The sequence below is a fragment of the Curcuma longa genome, chromosome 19 (genome assembly GCF_044706935.1).
Source record: "Curcuma longa cultivar G26 ecotype Majalengka, Jawa Barat chromosome 19, ITB_CL_G26_1.1, whole genome shotgun sequence".
NCBI lineage: Eukaryota > Viridiplantae > Streptophyta > Magnoliopsida > Zingiberales > Zingiberaceae > Curcuma > Curcuma longa.
The window spans coordinates 4127093-4145991 of record NC_133879.1 but is presented as its reverse complement, the minus strand read 5'-3'; the positions used below and the strand labels follow the sequence as shown (position 1 = coordinate 4145991).

The window sequence follows — 18899 nt, the reverse complement described above, 5'->3', positions numbered from 1 at the left end:
CTATTCTAAGTGGTTATTTTATTCTGAGTAATGAAGAACTCGTTATTCTGAATTCTTGGGTTCAGGAATTCCTCTATAACTTAAGTGACACAATAAAAGCTTTTTCGATTCTTTTAGTTACTGATTTATGGGTCGGATTTCACTCGACCCGTGGTTGGGAACTAATGATAGGTTTGGTTTACAACGATTTTGGATTGGATCATAACAATCAGATTATATCTGGTCTTGTTTCCATTTTTCCAGTTATTCTAGATGCAATTGTTAAATATTGGATTTTTCATTATTTAAATCGTGTATCTCCTTCGCTTGTAGTAATTTTTCATTCAATGAATGAATAAAGAACTCATTTGATCTCATCATATCAATAAAATTAGAAGTGGCCTAAGGCCTATGTCTTAGCTCGGCACTGCGTGAAATATGACATGGGTTCCTATCAATAATTATATGATTACGATGTTTGTTACAACAATTGTGTTTTAGAAACTTTGGCTGCTCAAATTTTATAGAATGGCATTTTCCTTCCTCCTATTTAACAATTCCCCTTCAAGAATTATCTACTTATAAAACCAATTAAGGGCTATGCCTATTGGGCCCTAATTTTATTTACTTATTTTAAAAATATTCACTTTTAATTTAAGATCAATTTTAAAAATTATATATTTTAAATTTTAGATCATTTTATTTTTATTTGTTTTTTATTTTTAAAATTATATATTTTATTTTTAAAAATTTAATTGATTTTTTTATATTGATCTCTCAAAAAAACATACGCTCTCTTAGTTATCGATGATCTCATGTCCTTTTCTTTTCCATATTTTTGTACTTTTTTTTCTTTCAGTCTATTGATCTCGTATCCTTCTCCTCTTTTACTAATGATACTCTCAAAACATTTCTATCTCTTTCGGTATTTTTCTTAATAAGAATAAAAAATAAGAATTCTTCATTAATTTAATATAAAATAATAGTTAACTTTTTAAACATCAAAATAATTTTTTATTACATAAACTAAAAAATATCACTTTATTTCTCGTTATATTTTTAAATAATTTTTTTTGGCATTTAGCATGTTTGAATCTGAAAACTTTTTAAAATATGACATATTATATTACATTGATGGTTTAAATTTATTTTTTAAATTAAATATTTTAAAAATAAAATAAATTAAAAATTAAAAATAATATTTGAGATTTTAAATTTTATAAAAAATAAAATTTTCCCCCAATAGCAAATAGCTTATATAATCCTATTGGCAATATCAAATACTATCAAAACTTAAAATTAATAAAAAAATTAAAATTAAAGTTTTAATAATGTCAAGATTAAATAATTTAATAATTTTATTAATTAAAAAAATATTATCAAAATTTGAATATAATATTTGATTAGTAATTTTACGTTAAAAAATTTTAAAATTGATATTATTTTTAAAAAATAAATGTTTAACTCTTTTTTTTTTTTTGCCTAAGGCTTTTAGTAGGGTTGAGATGGCTCTGCCGATGGGATCAACATAATCGGACCTAGCTCAAAATCGAAACCAAGTCAATGGCCCTAACTCGGTTACTACCTATTTTATTTTATTTTAAAATTTTTATATTACTTAATAATATTTATAGTGAAAATATCGACAACTTAAATAAATACATAATTTTTTTATTCTACACATTTATAAAATTTTAAATATTTTAAAAAATACAATATTAATAATATTTTTGAATAATCATAAATTATATAGTTAAAATTAAAAATTGACATTCTTGAAACAGTTAAATCGACTATTTGAATTGTCAAATTGTCTGTGATTCTGATTTGATTCAGTTGTATATTTACCAATCATATTTTTAATTGATTTTGATGTTTGAATAAAAGTTTAATTATAATACGATGCATTTATTAATTTTTGAATCACATAAGTGTTGATTAAATTTCTACATATTAAATAGGATCGAATGCTTAAGTATTATATTAATTTGAGAATAGTCGATTAATATTATAATTTTTTAATTTATTTTCTTATAGATGATTATAAATTTGATCGTATGAGACTATTGAGATAATAATTAAATTAAATTTTGTGTCCAGGGCGTCGGTATATAATTGAGTTGGTTACGATTTTTAAAAAAATAAATTAAAAAAATATATTTTTTTACAGAGTAACAACTGTAATTTTTCAATTTTAATGCATTTACACATGAAATTTTAAATTTGAATTAATCTTTAATTATGGATCATAATTACGACGAGCCGGTAATTAGTCACTCTTAATGAAACTCCTCATTACTGTTTATTATCTGTAATCCAATCATCTTCTCCGGCTTAATAAATTCGCACGCGAAATGCTTACTCGGGGATTGGTGTGTTGGACCCAGCGATCGGTCCACTAAAAAAGCAGGTGCGATTGGGGGCTGTCATTTTGTATAAAACAAATTATACGAACGATAAATAGCGTGTCGCGGTGGTCGCTTCGGCTCCTGCTTCGACGGCCGACGCACGGCCACAGGGACGGAAGGCGGCTCTTCCATCCCTCCTCCTGTCGAGATCTTCACGCCTTCTTCCTCCTCTTCACGGATCGGGAAGTCTCGTAAGCTGTTCTCCTTTTTCTTTGCTCATTATTTTTCCTCTTGCGTTGTTGGCCGCCCTTTTAGCTTCCCCCGGTGCATCGCCTGATCGGTTGGGGATTTGGATCGTCTTACTCAGGAGGGAGGGAAGGGGATCTGCGGTGGAGGTGGCTTAGGGGAGGGGATCGTTGATTACTTGATAGGTGGCTACAGCGATGGCTGCTCCACCTGCTAGGGCACGGGCCGATTACGATTACCTGATCAAGCTTCTTCTGATAGGAGACAGCGGTATGGTTTTCTCTGTCTTCTGATCCGCTTTTCATCTAAAAGGTCCAGTCTTTCTTCTGTTTTTTTCCCTTTCTGCCGCATTTGTGATTTGGCCCATCTCGGACACGATGTTTCGGTATTGATTGGATGGATCTGCATAAATATTGAAATTTGGGGATCTATTATGGGTTGCTGATTTGTATAAAGATTTTATGCCTCGTCAAAGATTATGCTGGCGCTAGGTTTTTGTTGGATCTCACAATTTTGATTGTCTGGCTGGGTATTTGTGTTATGCGACAGATTGACTTTGATAAGTTTGGCAACCCTCATGGAATTTGGAATTATGTGATGATAAGATCATAGTATATAAGTTGAGATTGTATGGACATGTTTAAGACAAGCAATTGATTTTATAGTTAGAAGAGTTGAATCAAATAGAGTAGAAGAGGGGAGTCATGGAAACTTTATTTGGCATTACAAAAAATGATTTGATTATTTTTAATATTGCTAGTGATAACATTTGTGTAATCAACCTCAAATAGTTGGGACTATGGCTTTCTGATTCTATCTTGGAGATCTTGATGTACACATATAGCCATGGAGATATCTGATGGTGGACTACTTGTGAAAAAATTAAGTTTTGGTGGAATTCAATTGCTCTTCTTTTATTCTATTTGTTCATGAATGGAACCTAAAACGAAAGACCTTTTACCCTAAATTAAGGGTTTTTGAAGGTCATATGGAAATTCACATGGGTATATAGGTTCTTTGCAAATTTGCTTTACACAAGGGAATGGGGGTGTGCCTCCTTAGTAACTGTTTACTTGGAGTAGTGAGAGATGACAAGAATAGGGAGGATTCAAAAACTAGCGTTTTCTTGAGAAAAAAGACAATTAATTTTGTATCTTTCCTATTTTATTTCCTTCTATTTCTCTTCAACTAAGCAGATCCCCCAATTGCATTTGATTTTAGAAGTATGCAATGACTCTAAGTTCTTGTTTCTCGTATGTGTTTTTCTTATTGAAACTTTCCCCTGTTAGTGTCTAATGTGCTCATTTACACATATCAGATTTTGTCCACTTACAGTTGCAAGTTCTTTTGAAATATATACCATGGATTTGAACTATCTGAGGATTTGTTGTTTTAAGATTTGGAAGACTATCAGCAATTATATATTGTATCTCCATGGATTAATCTCTCATGAGTCAAGTTTTATACGGGCATTCCCCCTTAAAGTGATTTAATTGTTATTTAATGAAAGACTATGATACTTGATCTGGCTCTCTGGCATTTTATGGTAAAAGGAAACTTTTTTAAAAAAATACAAACCATAAAAAAGGGCACCCCGGTGCACAAAAAAAAAAATGCAAACCATATCCCAAAATATCTGACCTCAAAGATTTCTGTTGGAAGTTCTCCTGATTGTACAAGGATGTTCATTAATTGTTATTTAATGAAAGACTATGATACTTGATCTGGCTCTCTGGCATTTTATGGTAAAAGGAAACTTTTTTAAAAATACAAACCATAAAAAAGGGCACTCTGGCACACACACACACACAAAAAAAATACAAACCATGTCCCAAAATATTTGACCTCAAAGATTTCTGTTGGAAGTTCTACTGATTGTACAAGGATGTTCATTATCTAAAAAATTGGTTAGTTGGTTGCTTGTTCATTCAATTCTCTATATGATAAATTCTAAAGCCTATAAGGAGGCGAGAATTGAGAGTTTGATAACTCTGTTACAAGTATATGATAACCAGGGAGGGTCTCTAGCTCTAGGAATAGCATCAACCAAGATCGTGGACTTAGTTTCAAAAGTGACTAGCAAGGCTCCCTTGGTTTTTTGATTAGCATGCCGTCCCACATGTCAAGAGTCTTTCCTTGTAATATAAATGCCTCTAGAAAGTTTGAGTCCCTGTATCAAGTATGTATTTTTTAGTTCACATCCTCTGGGATAAAGCAGTAACCCTAGACTTTTATCTGGATTATACCTATAGAACTTATGACTTATGAGAGTACATAGTACATATCAAGGTTTTTTAAAAAATCAATTAGTTGCTGTAGGAGGTCCACAGAATCTTTACTTTATGTATTTTTTTTTGACAGATTAAATTCTTATCCAAAATCTATGGCAGTGTTGTTCATCGTGCTTGTATTGCTGAATGGTAAAACTAGATGGTTACCTGATTTCTTGATGCATATGCAGAACCCAGGATTTGCCATGCCTATTAGCATTTAGAGATGGGCATTAACTTTTTTTGTCTTTGGTATCTACTAAATTATTGATTAGGCCCTAGCTTTCTCATTGTCTTTAATGTTTTTTTTCTTTTTTTTTATCAGAACTGCGACTTGGGTTCTTTGTCAAGCTAACCATAAATGATCTTCTTTTATTGTTTAAATTTTGCTAGGAATAATCGACAGTTCTACTAGTTCGCTTTTAATTGTGTTTGTATCAAGGAAATCAACATTCAACCCTGTTTTCATAGGGAAATCTGTAGGAATAAGGTTCAACTGCTCAAGTATTGTTTTGTTGGTGAATCTCCTATTAAGTAAAACTACATTATCTAAGTTTTTATCAAATGTTTTGTGATTTTTTAATCTGCTTTTTGTTCCTTATCTAATTGCTTTGTGGAAATTTCAGCCTTATGTTATACTCCTTAACTAGATCAATTAATTGTTACTGTTCTATGAATGATTGTAAATGACATGTGACTTCTGTAGAGTAGCATAGTCCTTGTTGATTTGTGCAGTTAATCTATCCTCACTACACAGTATTGTTGTGAGGTAATAGAAGGAGAGTGCATAAGGTTGTGTAAAGCAAAATGCATCAGGCCCTACTAAATTTACAAATAGAAGAAATATTATTTTTTTCAAGTTTCTCTGCTGTGAATTTTCTATGGTTTTGACATATTTTCCTTTAGGTGTTGGGAAGAGTTGTCTCCTCCTGCGTTTCTCCGATGGCTCCTTCACGACAAGTTTCATTACTACAATTGGGTGGGTTAAGCTTCATCCTCTGTTAGTTTTTTTTTAAATGATCATTTTATTGTTGGACAACTTTGTTGTTCTGACTACAAATTACCTGACTTTTGCACAGTATTGATTTTAAAATAAGAACTATAGAATTGGATGCCAAGCGAATTAAACTACAAATTTGGGATACAGCTGGTCAAGAGCGTTTCCGAACTATAACAACCGGTTGGTTATATTCTTTTATATACGAAGCTAGTGCTTTGAGAGTGTATGTTTTGCTGACACCCCACCTTTTATCTTTTACCAGCTTATTATCGAGGTGCCATGGGTATTTTGCTTGTTTATGATGTTACCGACGAGTCATCTTTTAACAGTAATTGTTGGGTTGCAAGGGTGCAAACATAGTCCCACATCTAAAACACATGGAAAAGATCATGGGTTTAAAAGGATGGAAAGTATCTCCATTGGTATGAGGCCTTTTGGGTAGAGCCCAAGAGCAAAACCATGAGGGCTTAGGCCCAAAGTGGACAATATCATGTCATTGTGGAGATATGGACATTCTTTTGGACCCTACAATTGGTATCAGAGCGAGGTCGCTCTTCACCGGACTAACCGCCGGATGAGCCATGATCCGGATCTAACCATGTGGGTTGAACCTTAAAAACAAAGGAAATGGGGGCTCCCGTGTTTGAATCAAGAGGACCAGACACCGGGCAGGAAGTCCTAGTAGGTCGGGTAGACCGAGGGGCATGAAGTCCTGGTTGCGGCTGGGCAGGAAGTCCTAGTAGGTCGGGTAGACCGAGGGGCATGAAGTCCTGGTTGCGGCTGGGCAGGAAGTCCTAGTTGCGGCTGGGCAGGAAGTCCTGGTGGGTCGAGGATTCAGACATCAAACGGAGGCTTTCCGTTTGAGGGGGGGCCTGTGGTCCTTTGTTTGAGGGGGGGATTGTTGGGTTGCAAGGGTGCAAACATAGTCCCACATCTAAAACACATGGAAAAGATCATGGGTTTAAAAGGATGGAAAGTATCTCCATTGGTATGAGGCCTTTTGGGTAGAGTCCAAGAGCAAAACCATGAGGGCTTAGGCCCAAAGTGGACAATATCATGTCATTGTGGAGATATGGACATTCTTTTGGACCCTACAGTAATCACCTTTACAAAATTTATGTAGCTATTTGCTGACATTATTTTATCTCCTTATGACTTTTTGCACACTTCTCTCGACAGACATTAGGAATTGGATCCGGAACATTGAACAACATGCTTCTGACAACGTAAACAAGATTCTTGTTGGTAACAAGGCTGATATGGACGAAAGCAAACGGGTACGTTCCTTGGTAACATAACATAATTCTGTGCTATTTCCTACCAATTACGATAGTCACTCAGCCTCCCCCGAGAAGGTTGTTTAACTTTGCAATTGTTCAGGCTGTGCCTACTGCAAGTGGACAAGCACTTGCTGATGAGTATGGAATCAAGTTCTTCGAGACTGTAAGTTGTAATTCTCGCTTTTTTTTTTTTTAACTTTATGATCTAAAGGTAGTTTCATTATCTGATTGCTGGTTTTTGTGCTGTGCAGAGTGCCAAGACAAATCTCAATGTGGAACAAGTCTTCTTCTCAATAGCTAGAGACATCAAACAAAGGCTTTCCGAAACAGATAGCAAACCTGAGGTGGAAGGAATTTTCTCACACTTAACTAGAGCAATACGCTTCATTCGCGGCTTAATCAATCATGAATTTGTTGCAGGACCGGACAATCAAGATCAACAAACCAGAGCAGGGAGTCGCCGAGGGTACTGCAGCCACAAGATCAGCGTGCTGTGGGTCTTGAGATGCAGGTTAGGGCAGTTTGTATGGATTTGATTGCAGTTGATAACTAATTTGCATGTTATTGGCAACAACTGATGCTATCGATATAATGGACACATGGTGGGTGCTTGTAATTTTTTGCTACATTGGGTCTTCGACTGGTGAACTTATCTGACAATTCTTTCACCCTTCGGGATTGAAAACCTGCAGTTGCTATTTTGTTGTGAAACCTGTATCAGAATGTAAGCTTTTATCATTATCCTGCCATGTCTCAGTGTGACAATGATATCGACTTGTTAAGTTGTAACTACATGGTTGTCTTCTAAAGTTCTGGTATTTTAAACTAATCTGTACTTCTTGGAATAATGTTTCATTTCAGTTAGATGAATGTTCTTGAGTTGCATTGGTAGGACCTATTATGACGAGTCGGTCTGGCTCAAGGGGGAGACGGCGAATCGGCATCTTCGAATTAGTAGAGGTAAATGGATTATTAGTAGTGTGTATGTTTGCTTATGTGTGATTGATTGGGTCAAGATATAATTGTAGTGAAATGGTGAATATAAAGACAAGGCACATTAGCACGTCAATATAATGCGGTTCGGTTTGTCGCCTCCACGATATACTAACACTCTATTTGAATGGGATGAGAGAAGGTTCCTTAATGGAAGGAAAAGGAAGAAATAAAATATTTAGAAATGGAATGTTCATTAATGTAATAGTAACCTGCGTTATTTTATTTGAAAAAAAAGGAGAGAATAAAAATTAAATATATAGTTATAAAAATATTTTTATTTTTTTAAAAAGATAATGCATGTAGAGGGGAGAGGGCGAATGATAAATTGTAAAATTTTATCAATATTGTATGTAGAAATTAGGATATGAAAAGTTTTAAAATAAATAACGTATATTTTTAGAAAAAAAAAGAAGATTATAGTTATCTGTCTCTATCTTTTTGAGTCTTGTCCTCAAAGAGATTTGCGATGAGGATCGATATCGATGTCATGAAGTGTGTGAGTAGCAACAGTACAAAGACGAGATGTCTAAATAGATAAATTAATTTAAAAATTAATAATTTAAAATAAAAGTAAAATTAAATAAAATATTTTTACAATTTTTTTCTCCTTTCTTATATCTCAAATCAAATCGAAATGTAAATTTTTTTAACAATTTATGAACATAAAAGAGTAAAATTTATTCTTCTCTTTCCTTTTCCTCCTTAACCATTTTATCCCAAATAAATGTTAAGATTCTCCTTCGCCTTCTTTACTCTTTTTTCTCCTTTCCTCATTTTCTCTCAAATAATCCTTTCCTCATTTTCTCTCAAATAAAGCGTAAGAATCAATCCTTTTAAGAGGTAATGAAGTCCCAATCAAGAGTGGGCTTTAGTTGAAGTCTTCAACCTTGACATAAGTTCTCCAAAAGTCTATATAATCTCTAATAGCTCTGTTTTGGTTGCTTCTGATAATTGAACAATGACCATATGGATTTCGTCTTTAATCAATTGTTAAAAGAATTTTAGAAAAGAATCGGATCACAATTTTCGATCTATATAGATTTATGGATTGAATATGTGTAGATAGGCTAAGTAAACTAGATAAGTTGAGTGAGATAAGAGAAGAAAGACGATCCAACTGAGTTGGTAAATTAGGTTGAATAGGCTGTATGAATTAAGTTAAATTCACGTGTCAAGTTGATCAGTAAGAGTTAGATGAGTCTACCTAAGTGGATCTATTAGACTAAACAAGTTAGACATTCAAGTGGACTAGATATGCTTGTTTGATATACTTCGTGCTGACAAAATAGGGTTGATCATGTGAGATCATTAGGATGGCAAATTTCGTTTTTTTACTGAAGTACTGACAAAGTAGTTGAGCATATCGGGCATACAAAGCACACTATATGGGTTCGTCTACACAGACAACACAGACAAACTCGCAAAAATATTGTTTTTCTTCCAAAGGTACTTGACAGAAAGATTTTTTTTTTAATAAAAAAACCCAACAATTTAATAAATAATTAAATTAAAATAATTTTATCTACATTAATAAGATTTTGTCCATTCCCAGCATGAGATCATTCTCCAACGGCGGCAGGTTCAAATCCAGCATCATCTCTCTCCGGCGATGCTCCTCGCCGGCCTTCTTCTGCACCACCAACCCAGCGCCGGTGCCGGCCACCCGGTGCCGCCTCATGTGGCCACCCAAGGCCTGCCCGACGGCGAACTCGTGGCCGCAAACGGCGCACTCGTGCACCCTCGGCCTGCCGCCGCTCTCGTGGCAGTGGGCGGCGGAGCCTCCGCCGGCCGCCAGGCGCGGCTTCTTGTGGCTCGCCCGGTGGCCGCCCAGCGCCTGGAAGGAAGGGAACCGCCGGCTGCACGTCTTGCACTCGAACACCCGCGCCGCCCCCGACGACGGCGACGGAGACGGCGACGTCGTCGTCGAATAATGCGCGATGAAATCGCCCACGTCGACGGCGATGGCACCGGCGGCGCCGCCCCGAGAGAGGAGCATCAACACCTTGGCCATGTCGATGCTCTCAACGTGATCTCCTACTCCAAGTCTATATCGCTTCATATTGCAGGCAATTTAATTAATTATATGGGAAGATGGTGGAGGATGCTATTTATAGAAAAAAAAAGTTGAAGTTTTTGGTAATCTAATTTAGTATAGATCTTCTCTAAGTTTGACTTTTGGAACCCGATATTTTTTTATAGAATATGTTGGTCGTTAGGGTTTCCACAAATGGAAAGAAACTAAGTGCAATGCAAATTGCACCGAGGATTATTTTGATAGTCTAGTTCGAATTGAATCAAATCTTGAGACTTATCGCTGAAATCCTAGAGGACCGACTACTACTTTATAGAGTCGTGCCAATCGGGATAGGGCTCGGGGCGATGATGGCGGTCTCCCTCAATTTTTAAATGCAAAGTGTGTGAGAGTATAGAATGGAGGCGAGGTGGTGATGATATGTCTGCTCCCCCAAGAATAATATAAACATACATCTTTCACCCCCAATGTAAAATTTCGGACTCCGTTCTTGTGTACAAATGATTATCATATAATTTTATTGGTAGTGATATTTTGACAACCTAACTATGATGGTAAGATATTTTAATTTGGTCGAAGTGCCTTATCCTAAGTTGTAAGCATGGAGACGTGTGTTGTTTGAGATTCTGGGTTCGAGTCCTCTTAGCAACATGCATTTATTGACTAAGGTGCTGTGACGATTCAAGTTTTAGCAACATGTATTTGTTAGCTGATGTGCTATTTCGGTAGTATGCTCTTATCAACCTAGTGGTACTGTGCTTCTAAAAAATCCCTTAGGGGGTTTTCTGATATAGGGCCGTTTCAGCGATGGGGTCGATCACTATAAAAAGTTTATCCACTATAATTTTTAAGCCAGACAATACCCTCATGTGTCATGACCAACTGTAGTTTCTCGATTTACCTCCTCACAGATGGTCGTGGGACCGATCGTGTGTGGCCGCTAAGGTAGCGGATTCTACATTTTTGCAGAAGATACTTTAATTTGTGCCCCCGAGCAAAATGCAACAATAAGAGACATGTCAATTTTCTCATTAGGCAGATTATACGACTGCAGGGCTCAAACTATTAGTATTTAGGGGTCATTCGTGCTTCTGAAAATTTACTCGATGGACGAACCAGGGGAAATATCGTTCACCTTTAGGATTAATTGAAGGTCTGGATACCTTGATTATAAAAAAATAATTTAATTTGTGATAAAAAAAGAAATTAGATGGTTGATCAAGAAGTTTGAGATGTCTTATTTTAATTAGTGAAGGAGGGAAGGATAAATAAGAGGAAGGAGAATTTTAATTTTTGTTTGGAATAGAGTGAATTAAGGAAGAAAAAGAGAGAGAAGGATAAATTTTACCCTTTTACGTTCTGTTTGGGAGGAGGTGAGGGAAAGGGAGAGAAGAAGGGTAAGGAAGGGGAAAAAGAATTTTGACCCTTGTTTGGGATGGAGTGAGTTATAAAGGGGAAAGGGAGAGAAGGGTAAACATTCCCCTTGCATGCCCATGAATTGGAATAATTCCTTACACTCCGATTTGGGGTGTAAGCAAGGGGAAGGAAAATTTAAAAACTATTTATTCCAATTTTACCCTTATGTTAAAATATTAATTATTAAAATAATTTATCTATTAGGTTTATCTTTATTCTAATTTTATTCTTATGTTAAAATATTTATTATTAAAATAATTTATTAATTATTAAAATAATTTATCTATTAGAAAAAAAACATTTATCAATTTCTAAATTATTGAAAGATAAAGGGTGGATTTAGTTTGTAATTTTGATTGACAAACTCATTGAACGAATAGTTATCAAGGCATTAGACAAAAAAAACTATCTAAGGAATAGTTATTTCCAAATTATTGTAGATTTATTTTAACAAGTAAGGATATTTTTGTAATTATATATATTTAACTTTCACTCCCTTTCATTCCTCCCAAACAAAGTAACACATGTTACGTTAATGAACTTTCCCTTCCTCCCAAACAAGAAAATATAAATATTTCTCTTCCCCTTCCTTTCCCTTCCTTCCCCTTCCGTTAATGAACCTTCCCTCACCCCATCCAAACAGAGTGTTATGCTCATGAATCGTTCGATTTCTTACACTATGATTTGGAGTGTAAGGAAGAGGAAGGAGAACTCAAAAATATTTTATTTCAAATTTATTCCTGTCGGAAATATTTCTATTCTGAATTGATTGAAATATTACAAGCCATAGGTCCCTATTTATACATGAGTATAGGGACTTATTCTAGACGATTTATTCTAAACAGAATATTTAATATGATTTATTCTAAACAGAATATTTAATAGAATATTTAATATATATAATATTCTAACACCCCCCCTCAAACTCAAGATGGTAGAGTAGAGATCAGCTTGAGTTTGCTCATGGATCACTTCGCGAGCAGAAAGGAGCAGTATGGCAGAGGTTGCTTCACCTCTGGTTTCTCCGCGCGGCGGCGGCCTCTGGTAGGGCAGAAAGTGCGTGAATCGCGCGGCGGGGCAGAAAGCGTGTGAATCGCGCGGCGGCGGCCTCTGGTAGGGCAGAAAGCGCGTGAATCGCGTGGCGGGGCAGAAAGGGTCACTTGCGGCCGTCTCCGGCAGCCGGCGAACAAGATCCCACGGAATCGCGCGGTGGGGGCAGAAAGCGCGTGAATCGCGCGGCGGCGGCCTCTGGTAGGGCAGAAAGCGCGTGAATCGCGCGGCGGGGCAGAAAGGGTCACTTGCGGCCGTCTCCGGCAGCCGGCGAACAAGATCCCACGGAATCGCGCGGCGGGGCAGAAAGCGCGTGAATCGCGCGGCGGCGGCCTCTGGTAGGGCAGAAAGCGCGTGAATCGCGCGGCGGGGCAAAAAGGGTCACTTGCGGCCGTCTCTGGCAGCCGGCGAACAAGATCCCACGGAATCGCGCGGCGGGGCAGAAAGCGCGTGAATCGCGCGGCGGCGGCCTCTGGTAGGGCAGAAAGCGCGTGAATCGCGCGGCGGGGCAAAAAGGGTCACTTGCGGTCGTCTCCGGCAGCCGGCGAACAAGATCCCACGGAATCGCGCGGCGGGCAGAAAGCGCGTGAATCGCGCGGCGGGGCAGAAAGCGCGTGAATCGCGCTGCGGCAGCTTCTGGTAGGGCAGAAAGCGCGTGAATCGCGCGGCGGGGCAGAAAGGGTCACTTGCGGCCGTCTCCGGCAGCCGGCGAACAAGATCCCATGAAATCCTGGCGACTTTAGCAAGGATGAAAAGGGGGGCAAGGCCACTGGCGTGGAACAGAGCGACGTGGGACAGAACGGCGGTCGTCTGCCTTCACTTCCACTGGCATGGTTTGCTAGAAGAACCAATGGACAACAAAACGTTGCATGCATGGCTTGCTAAAAGCAAGAAGACGTTGCATGCTTTTTCTCCCATTGTTTGATTAATTCCGTTTGGAAAACGGAAGCAATTTCCAATTGCGTGTAATTGAATTCCATGCAACAAAAGCCTCATGCAATCACCGCCGCCGGCCCTAGGCACGAAGAGGAGGAGTGGTGTTGGCGGCAACAAAAGAAGGAGAAATTCCTTGGTGCCGCCCGCTCTAGGGGAGGAGAGATCCAAGGGCCGGCGGCAGCGAACAGGAAGTCGACGCGGAAAGGAAAATAGGCAGCGGCGCTAAAAAACCCTAGGCTCTGATACCATGTCGGAAATATTTCTATTCTGAATTGATTGAAATATTACAAACCATAGGTCCCTATTTATACATGAGTATAGGGACTTATTCTAGACGATTTATTCTAAACAGAATATTTAATACGATTTATTCTAAACAGAATATTTAATATATATAATATTCTAACAGTTATCTATCTTTTTCAAATCATGAGTACTTTTTGTTAACAATTTAATTTTTATTAAATTTGTCGACCTTCTATGATTTTTATTCACATTTGATGGCCCGAACCAAATGCTTCACTCTTCGTTGATGGCTCAGTCTACTTCTTTGTTGGTCGATCACTCATTCCCCTTCCTCATCAGTTGGTCACTTGCTTTCCTTCTTCGTTGGTCGATCGCACTCCCCTCCTTTCGCTGGCTAGTGGCTCACTTTCCTCCTCCTTTGGTCGTATACTCTACTTGGAGAAATTCCTATCTACCACTTCATGCTTATCACATGGAGTCAAAAGCTTGTACTATTGATACGCCCATCAAATTAAATGGGTAGGCATTTGACACATGGATCTCAAGGATCTTGTGACACGACGTGGTCAAATTAGGTTGATAGTTGACATGATTCAATCAAGTGATTTGATGGCTTAAAGGTGGAGTAAACTTAGAGGTGATTGATGAAAAATGATATGGAATAATTGAGGGACTAAAAAGTTCGACTGAGGTGAACTCACTTTAGGGCAAGGAGCATAGATGGTGTTATGCGTCTTTGGGCAAAAGGTTGAATTAGACCTAAACACAAGCATCTTCGAACAAGTTGTGAAGACCAATACTCTTTGAGCAAGAGATTTGAAGACTTGGAGGTAAGAGTCTTTGGGCAACATTATTAAGGATGATAAAGTGGTTGAAGACTTGAAGGCAAGAGTCTTCATGCAAGAGGTTGAAGACTTAAAAGACTTTAGGCAAGAGATGTGAAGACCTGGAAGTAAGAGTCTTTAGACATTGTAATCAAGGATGATGTGGAGGTTGTAGATCTAAATGTTGTGTGAGGTGTTAAAGATTATGTGTGAGTTGTAATTTTGGACTTACACTTTTGGACAATATCATCAGAAGATCTAGATAAACTAAGCAAGGATCGCCAAGTTATGTTGTAGAAAATCTTCAACAAGAGCACAACATGTTCTATATTACAATCGATTATTATAAGTTCAATCTTGACCTTTGCATATACTTATTAGAGTGTAAGCCGAGTCAAATTGAGATCTTTAAATGATAAGGACATTCCAAGTTATTTCCTATTAGAGACACTGATCCAATAGTTGATATCCATAAATGAAGATGATGAGTTATTGGTAGCTAGAGAAAATAAGAACATAGATCAATAAATGAAATATAAACAAATGCATTGCTTGGTGGATATACTTATTGATGTATTACATCTATGATCAACTTCACTATTTTTTATCTTAAGGATTCATAAGTTAGTTAATATGATCAATCAAGTGAAAAACCATCACATCTAAAAGCAGTGACATGGATGATTCCCAATACTTATATACAAACCTCGAATATTTTTCAAATATGACACCTCACCATATACGAGTAGTTGTCCTAGGTCACTTTATAAAAAAAAATGCACATTTTGTAGGTTGGAGGTGGAGACACTAGAGTCTAGTTTCTTCAGACACGAATTGAATAGTTAGTTGCGGAGGAGGATCAGATGGCGGTTACAAAAACGACAGGCGATAGTCACTCGCCAATGGATGCTATGAGGTGGAGACACATGAGCCTGATTTTTTTAGACACAAGCCGACGAGTCAGTTACGGAGGAGGATCAGATGGTGGTTACAAAGACAACAAAGGATAGCACCCGCCAATGGAGGTTGTAAGTCTTTTGACCATGTACGTGCCACTTTGCCATGCCCGCATGGCAAGGAACTATACCATTTGGCGGGTGTCACTTGTTGTGGAGACACATACACATTAGTCCACTACTCAGATCTACTTAGAGGCAGGAGGATGGATGCTACAGGTAGATACAGACCCAACATCTAGTCATGTCATCCATGATTCATCATGTATGATAGACAAAGGACCACAATATGTTTGATAGGGATCACTTAAATTTGGATTGGTACTTATGATAGTACAATCACATGTATACCGTCATCTTGGATACCTACTCAGATCTGATATTTTATCTGACATGATATGAGCATGTATCTTTAGTCACTTGTATATTTCTTTGTGTTTATGGTGAGATACACCCTCCGGTGCGTGTGCTAGAGAGGATTGAATAATGCTCATCGTTCGTTTATTCTATTACAGAGACTAACAACGGAATTAGATGAGACAGGAGACTAACATATTTACTTAGTTCCTAACCTCTCAGGGTTAGTACATCCAAGACTTATGTATGGGAGACGCCTGTCCACTAATAGTTTCCTTTCCGGAGGCGGAGAAATCGTCTTACAGTCTAATAATATAAAGTGTAAATACAAAATATAAGACTTAAAATGAAATAACCAAATATTCGTGTTGGCCGATTTGGAATTCTGAGAATAGCACACCTTTCCTGGAGCTTCTCCTATCGCACGATCTTGGCTCCGTTCGCGTTCAGCAACACCGTAAGATGAAGACGTATAAGAGTATGAGATGTTCCTTGTGGTGCACATTGAGGCTCTTATAAAGACATTTTCGGACGTCTCGAACCAATCCGATCCGACTTCTTCAGTCTTTATCAGAGTTGATTTTTCTTGATTCGGGCGCTTGAAATATATAAGGGCGCCTGGATCATTCAAGCGCCTAGATCAGATCCAAGTGCTTGAATCTTCCATAGTCCAGGTGCCTAGACCTCACTAGGTCGCTTGGATTGTTCCAGGCTCTTGGATCCAATAGAGGCGCCTAGAATCAGTCAATTAGATTTGACCTGAGTTGACTTTCGGGCTTGGTTTAACTATTTCTGTTTGTTCTTCTTTTGCTTCCTCAGTCTTGCTTTCAGCTCCTAGTTCATGCAAGATTAGCATACAAATAAACAAACAACCTAAACCTAACTATAGTCCGTCTGACCTACTAGACTTACATAAGCCTTATCTTGTAGGTCTAACCTACTAGGCTTACCCATGCTTAACTTCTAGTTATGACTAGTCACTTCCATAGGTAGACTTCCTACCTATAAAACATTCTATTTGGACTTTTTCTTATCCAACCTTCAGGCTTCAAGTACCTAAACATGATACTTACAACTCAAAGAGACGCATACAACAGATCCGGACTGAGATTCAAAGCTAAGACTCGATACAAGTTATATTGTCATTAGTTAATCAGATGTTAGATAATGAGTCCAAACATAAGTTCAAAAATCAAGTCTAATTAAAGTAAGACCAAATCAATATTAGATCTCCAAGGGTCAAATTTACTACTTGAATAAACCTTATCAGAGTCGTGATCTAGGGGGAGCAAATAGAAAAAATCTTTTCTCTATTAGATAAATTGCATTCTTGATTGACTTAGTTTTTAATGCATGTTAGTTTAATTTCCTGTTTAATCTAGAATGGTTAGATAGGAAAAAAGTTTGACTAACCCTGACAACATAGTATTGGAAAGGATTGAGATGATAGTAGATTAAGAAAACTTTGTTTAAGCATGTTTAGGTTGAGTCATGAGCATTCTACTTGGTGCAATCGGTTTAGTGAATCTAGCTGAAGCAACCTCAATCCAATATGAACTAGTTAGATCAAGACTTAGTATTAAGTTCCTTGCATATATTATTTTAGGAAAGCTTTATCGCATTAATGATGTCTATTGTGACTCACCACAGCTTGGAAGCTTATTCTAAATACACTAGCTTGGCAGATCCAAAGTTAAGTCTGAATTTAACACAAAGTCAAACAACCTTCCTTAAATTCAAAATTAAAGTGGAAGCTTATTCTAAATACACTAGCTTGGCAGACCTAAAGTTAAGTCTGAATCTAATACAAAGTCAAACAACCTTGCTTAAATTCAAAATTAAAGTTAATTAAGTAAAATTGAGAACCATCCCATAATATCCATAGGACTAACATGTCTGATGATATAGAATGAGTGAGATGATAAGGTAAAATCAACAAACTATCCATAACTTGCATGTGATTGATTACTCAACCCATAAGAATCAAGAATATCTGATTAGCTAGATAGAATAGAAGCATATTATACTATTATACTATTTTTTGATTCGATTTGGAACTAGCCTAGGATGTATTGTATATTTCATATACTCATAGGTCTAGACAACGATGACATCTTACAAGTACCTCAGGGCTAATTTGTTTGTGTACTGAGTCACTTAGATTAGCATGAGATGCATATGGCAAGCTCAGATTTCAGATGCTTATGTTAGTTCATCGACATAAATCAGGATTAAAAACTTTAAATGTAGGATCGAGTGCACGTGAGAGGGGGTAGTCAAGTGAATCACGTGCTTTTTAAAATTTTCAATCACAATGGTTCGTTTAAAAAAATTTTCCAGAGTTAGAAACTTTATGCTTTGAAAAGCGTGCAGCGGAAAATAAATATGAAGCGTACGAAAGACACAAGTGATTTTTTTACTTCGTTCGGAGCCGTCGACGACTCCTACTCGAAGGCCCAGGTCCCTTGGACCTTTCCTGTGGGCAATCCACTAAATCTCTCTACCAGACACAAACTCTGGTAGAGTAGGCGAATACAATAATCAAAAGTGTGACAACCCCACACTTTTGACTTTTAAATAAGTGCCGAAAATAAATAAAAAAAACTTCGTTACCCAACAACAGAGAATTCTGGACACGCTCGAATGTTGGGGGTGATCTTCCGGCAGAAATTGGGCGTGGTCGTGTCAAAGCTCGGGTCGTCGCAGAAGAATGACGTTGGTCGCAGTTCTGTAATTCATGCACTGACCGCAGCTTTATATAGACACTATCAAGTTTATCTAGATCTGCAAATGTTTTAAAAAACTGCAAAACTTGATCCACACTTAGCAGTTTATCTTATCTAGGATCAAAAAATAATTTAAATAATATATATATATATATATATATTTTATTTTTATAAGAAATGTTATCCTCCTTAAATAATTATTATAAGAATGATTTTATCATTTTATAAAATTTCAGA

At 37.2% G+C, this 18899-nt stretch overlaps 2 protein-coding genes across 3 annotated transcripts; one reads left to right on the top strand and one right to left on the bottom strand.

Moving 5' to 3' along the window:
• The first annotated feature begins 2474 nt into the window (after positions 1-2474).
• LOC141812441 (ras-related protein RABE1c-like) lies at positions 2475-7899 on the top strand. Of its 2 annotated transcripts, XM_074700430.1 has the most exons (9): positions 2475-2578; positions 2695-2843; positions 5750-5822; positions 5923-6023; positions 6106-6171; positions 7023-7120; positions 7224-7286; positions 7375-7467; positions 7544-7899. In XM_074700430.1, exons 2-9 carry the CDS (start codon positions 2771-2773, stop codon positions 7625-7627), a joined length of 651 nt encoding a protein of 216 aa, XP_074556531.1. In that variant the 5' UTR covers positions 2475-2578; positions 2695-2770; the 3' UTR covers positions 7628-7899. The 2 variants fall into 2 exon arrangements, with proteins under 2 accessions (XP_074556531.1, XP_074556532.1); XM_074700431.1 differs by lacking the exon at positions 6106-6171.
• A 1742-nt stretch (positions 7900-9641) lies between these two features.
• Positions 9642-10178, bottom strand: LOC141812442 (zinc finger protein ZAT18-like). The gene has a single exon (XM_074700432.1). The coding sequence runs from the start codon at positions 10176-10178 to the stop codon at positions 9642-9644; it is 537 nt and encodes a 178-aa protein (XP_074556533.1).
• Positions 10179-18899: the final 8721 nt, after the last annotated feature.

Coding starts and splice junctions, on each gene's coding strand:
- LOC141812441 (XM_074700430.1), top strand. CDS start 2,771: ATGGCTGCTCCACCTGCTAGGGCACGGGCCGATTACGATTACCTGATC. Junction 5,823..5,922: donor AGTTTCATTACTACAATTGG/GTGGGTTAAGCT, acceptor ACTTTTGCACAG/TATTGATTTTAAAATAAGAA. Junction 7,121..7,223: donor ATATGGACGAAAGCAAACGG/GTACGTTCCTTG, acceptor GCAATTGTTCAG/GCTGTGCCTACTGCAAGTGG.
- LOC141812442 (XM_074700432.1), bottom strand. CDS start 10,178: ATGAAGCGATATAGACTTGGAGTAGGAGATCACGTTGAGAGCATCGAC.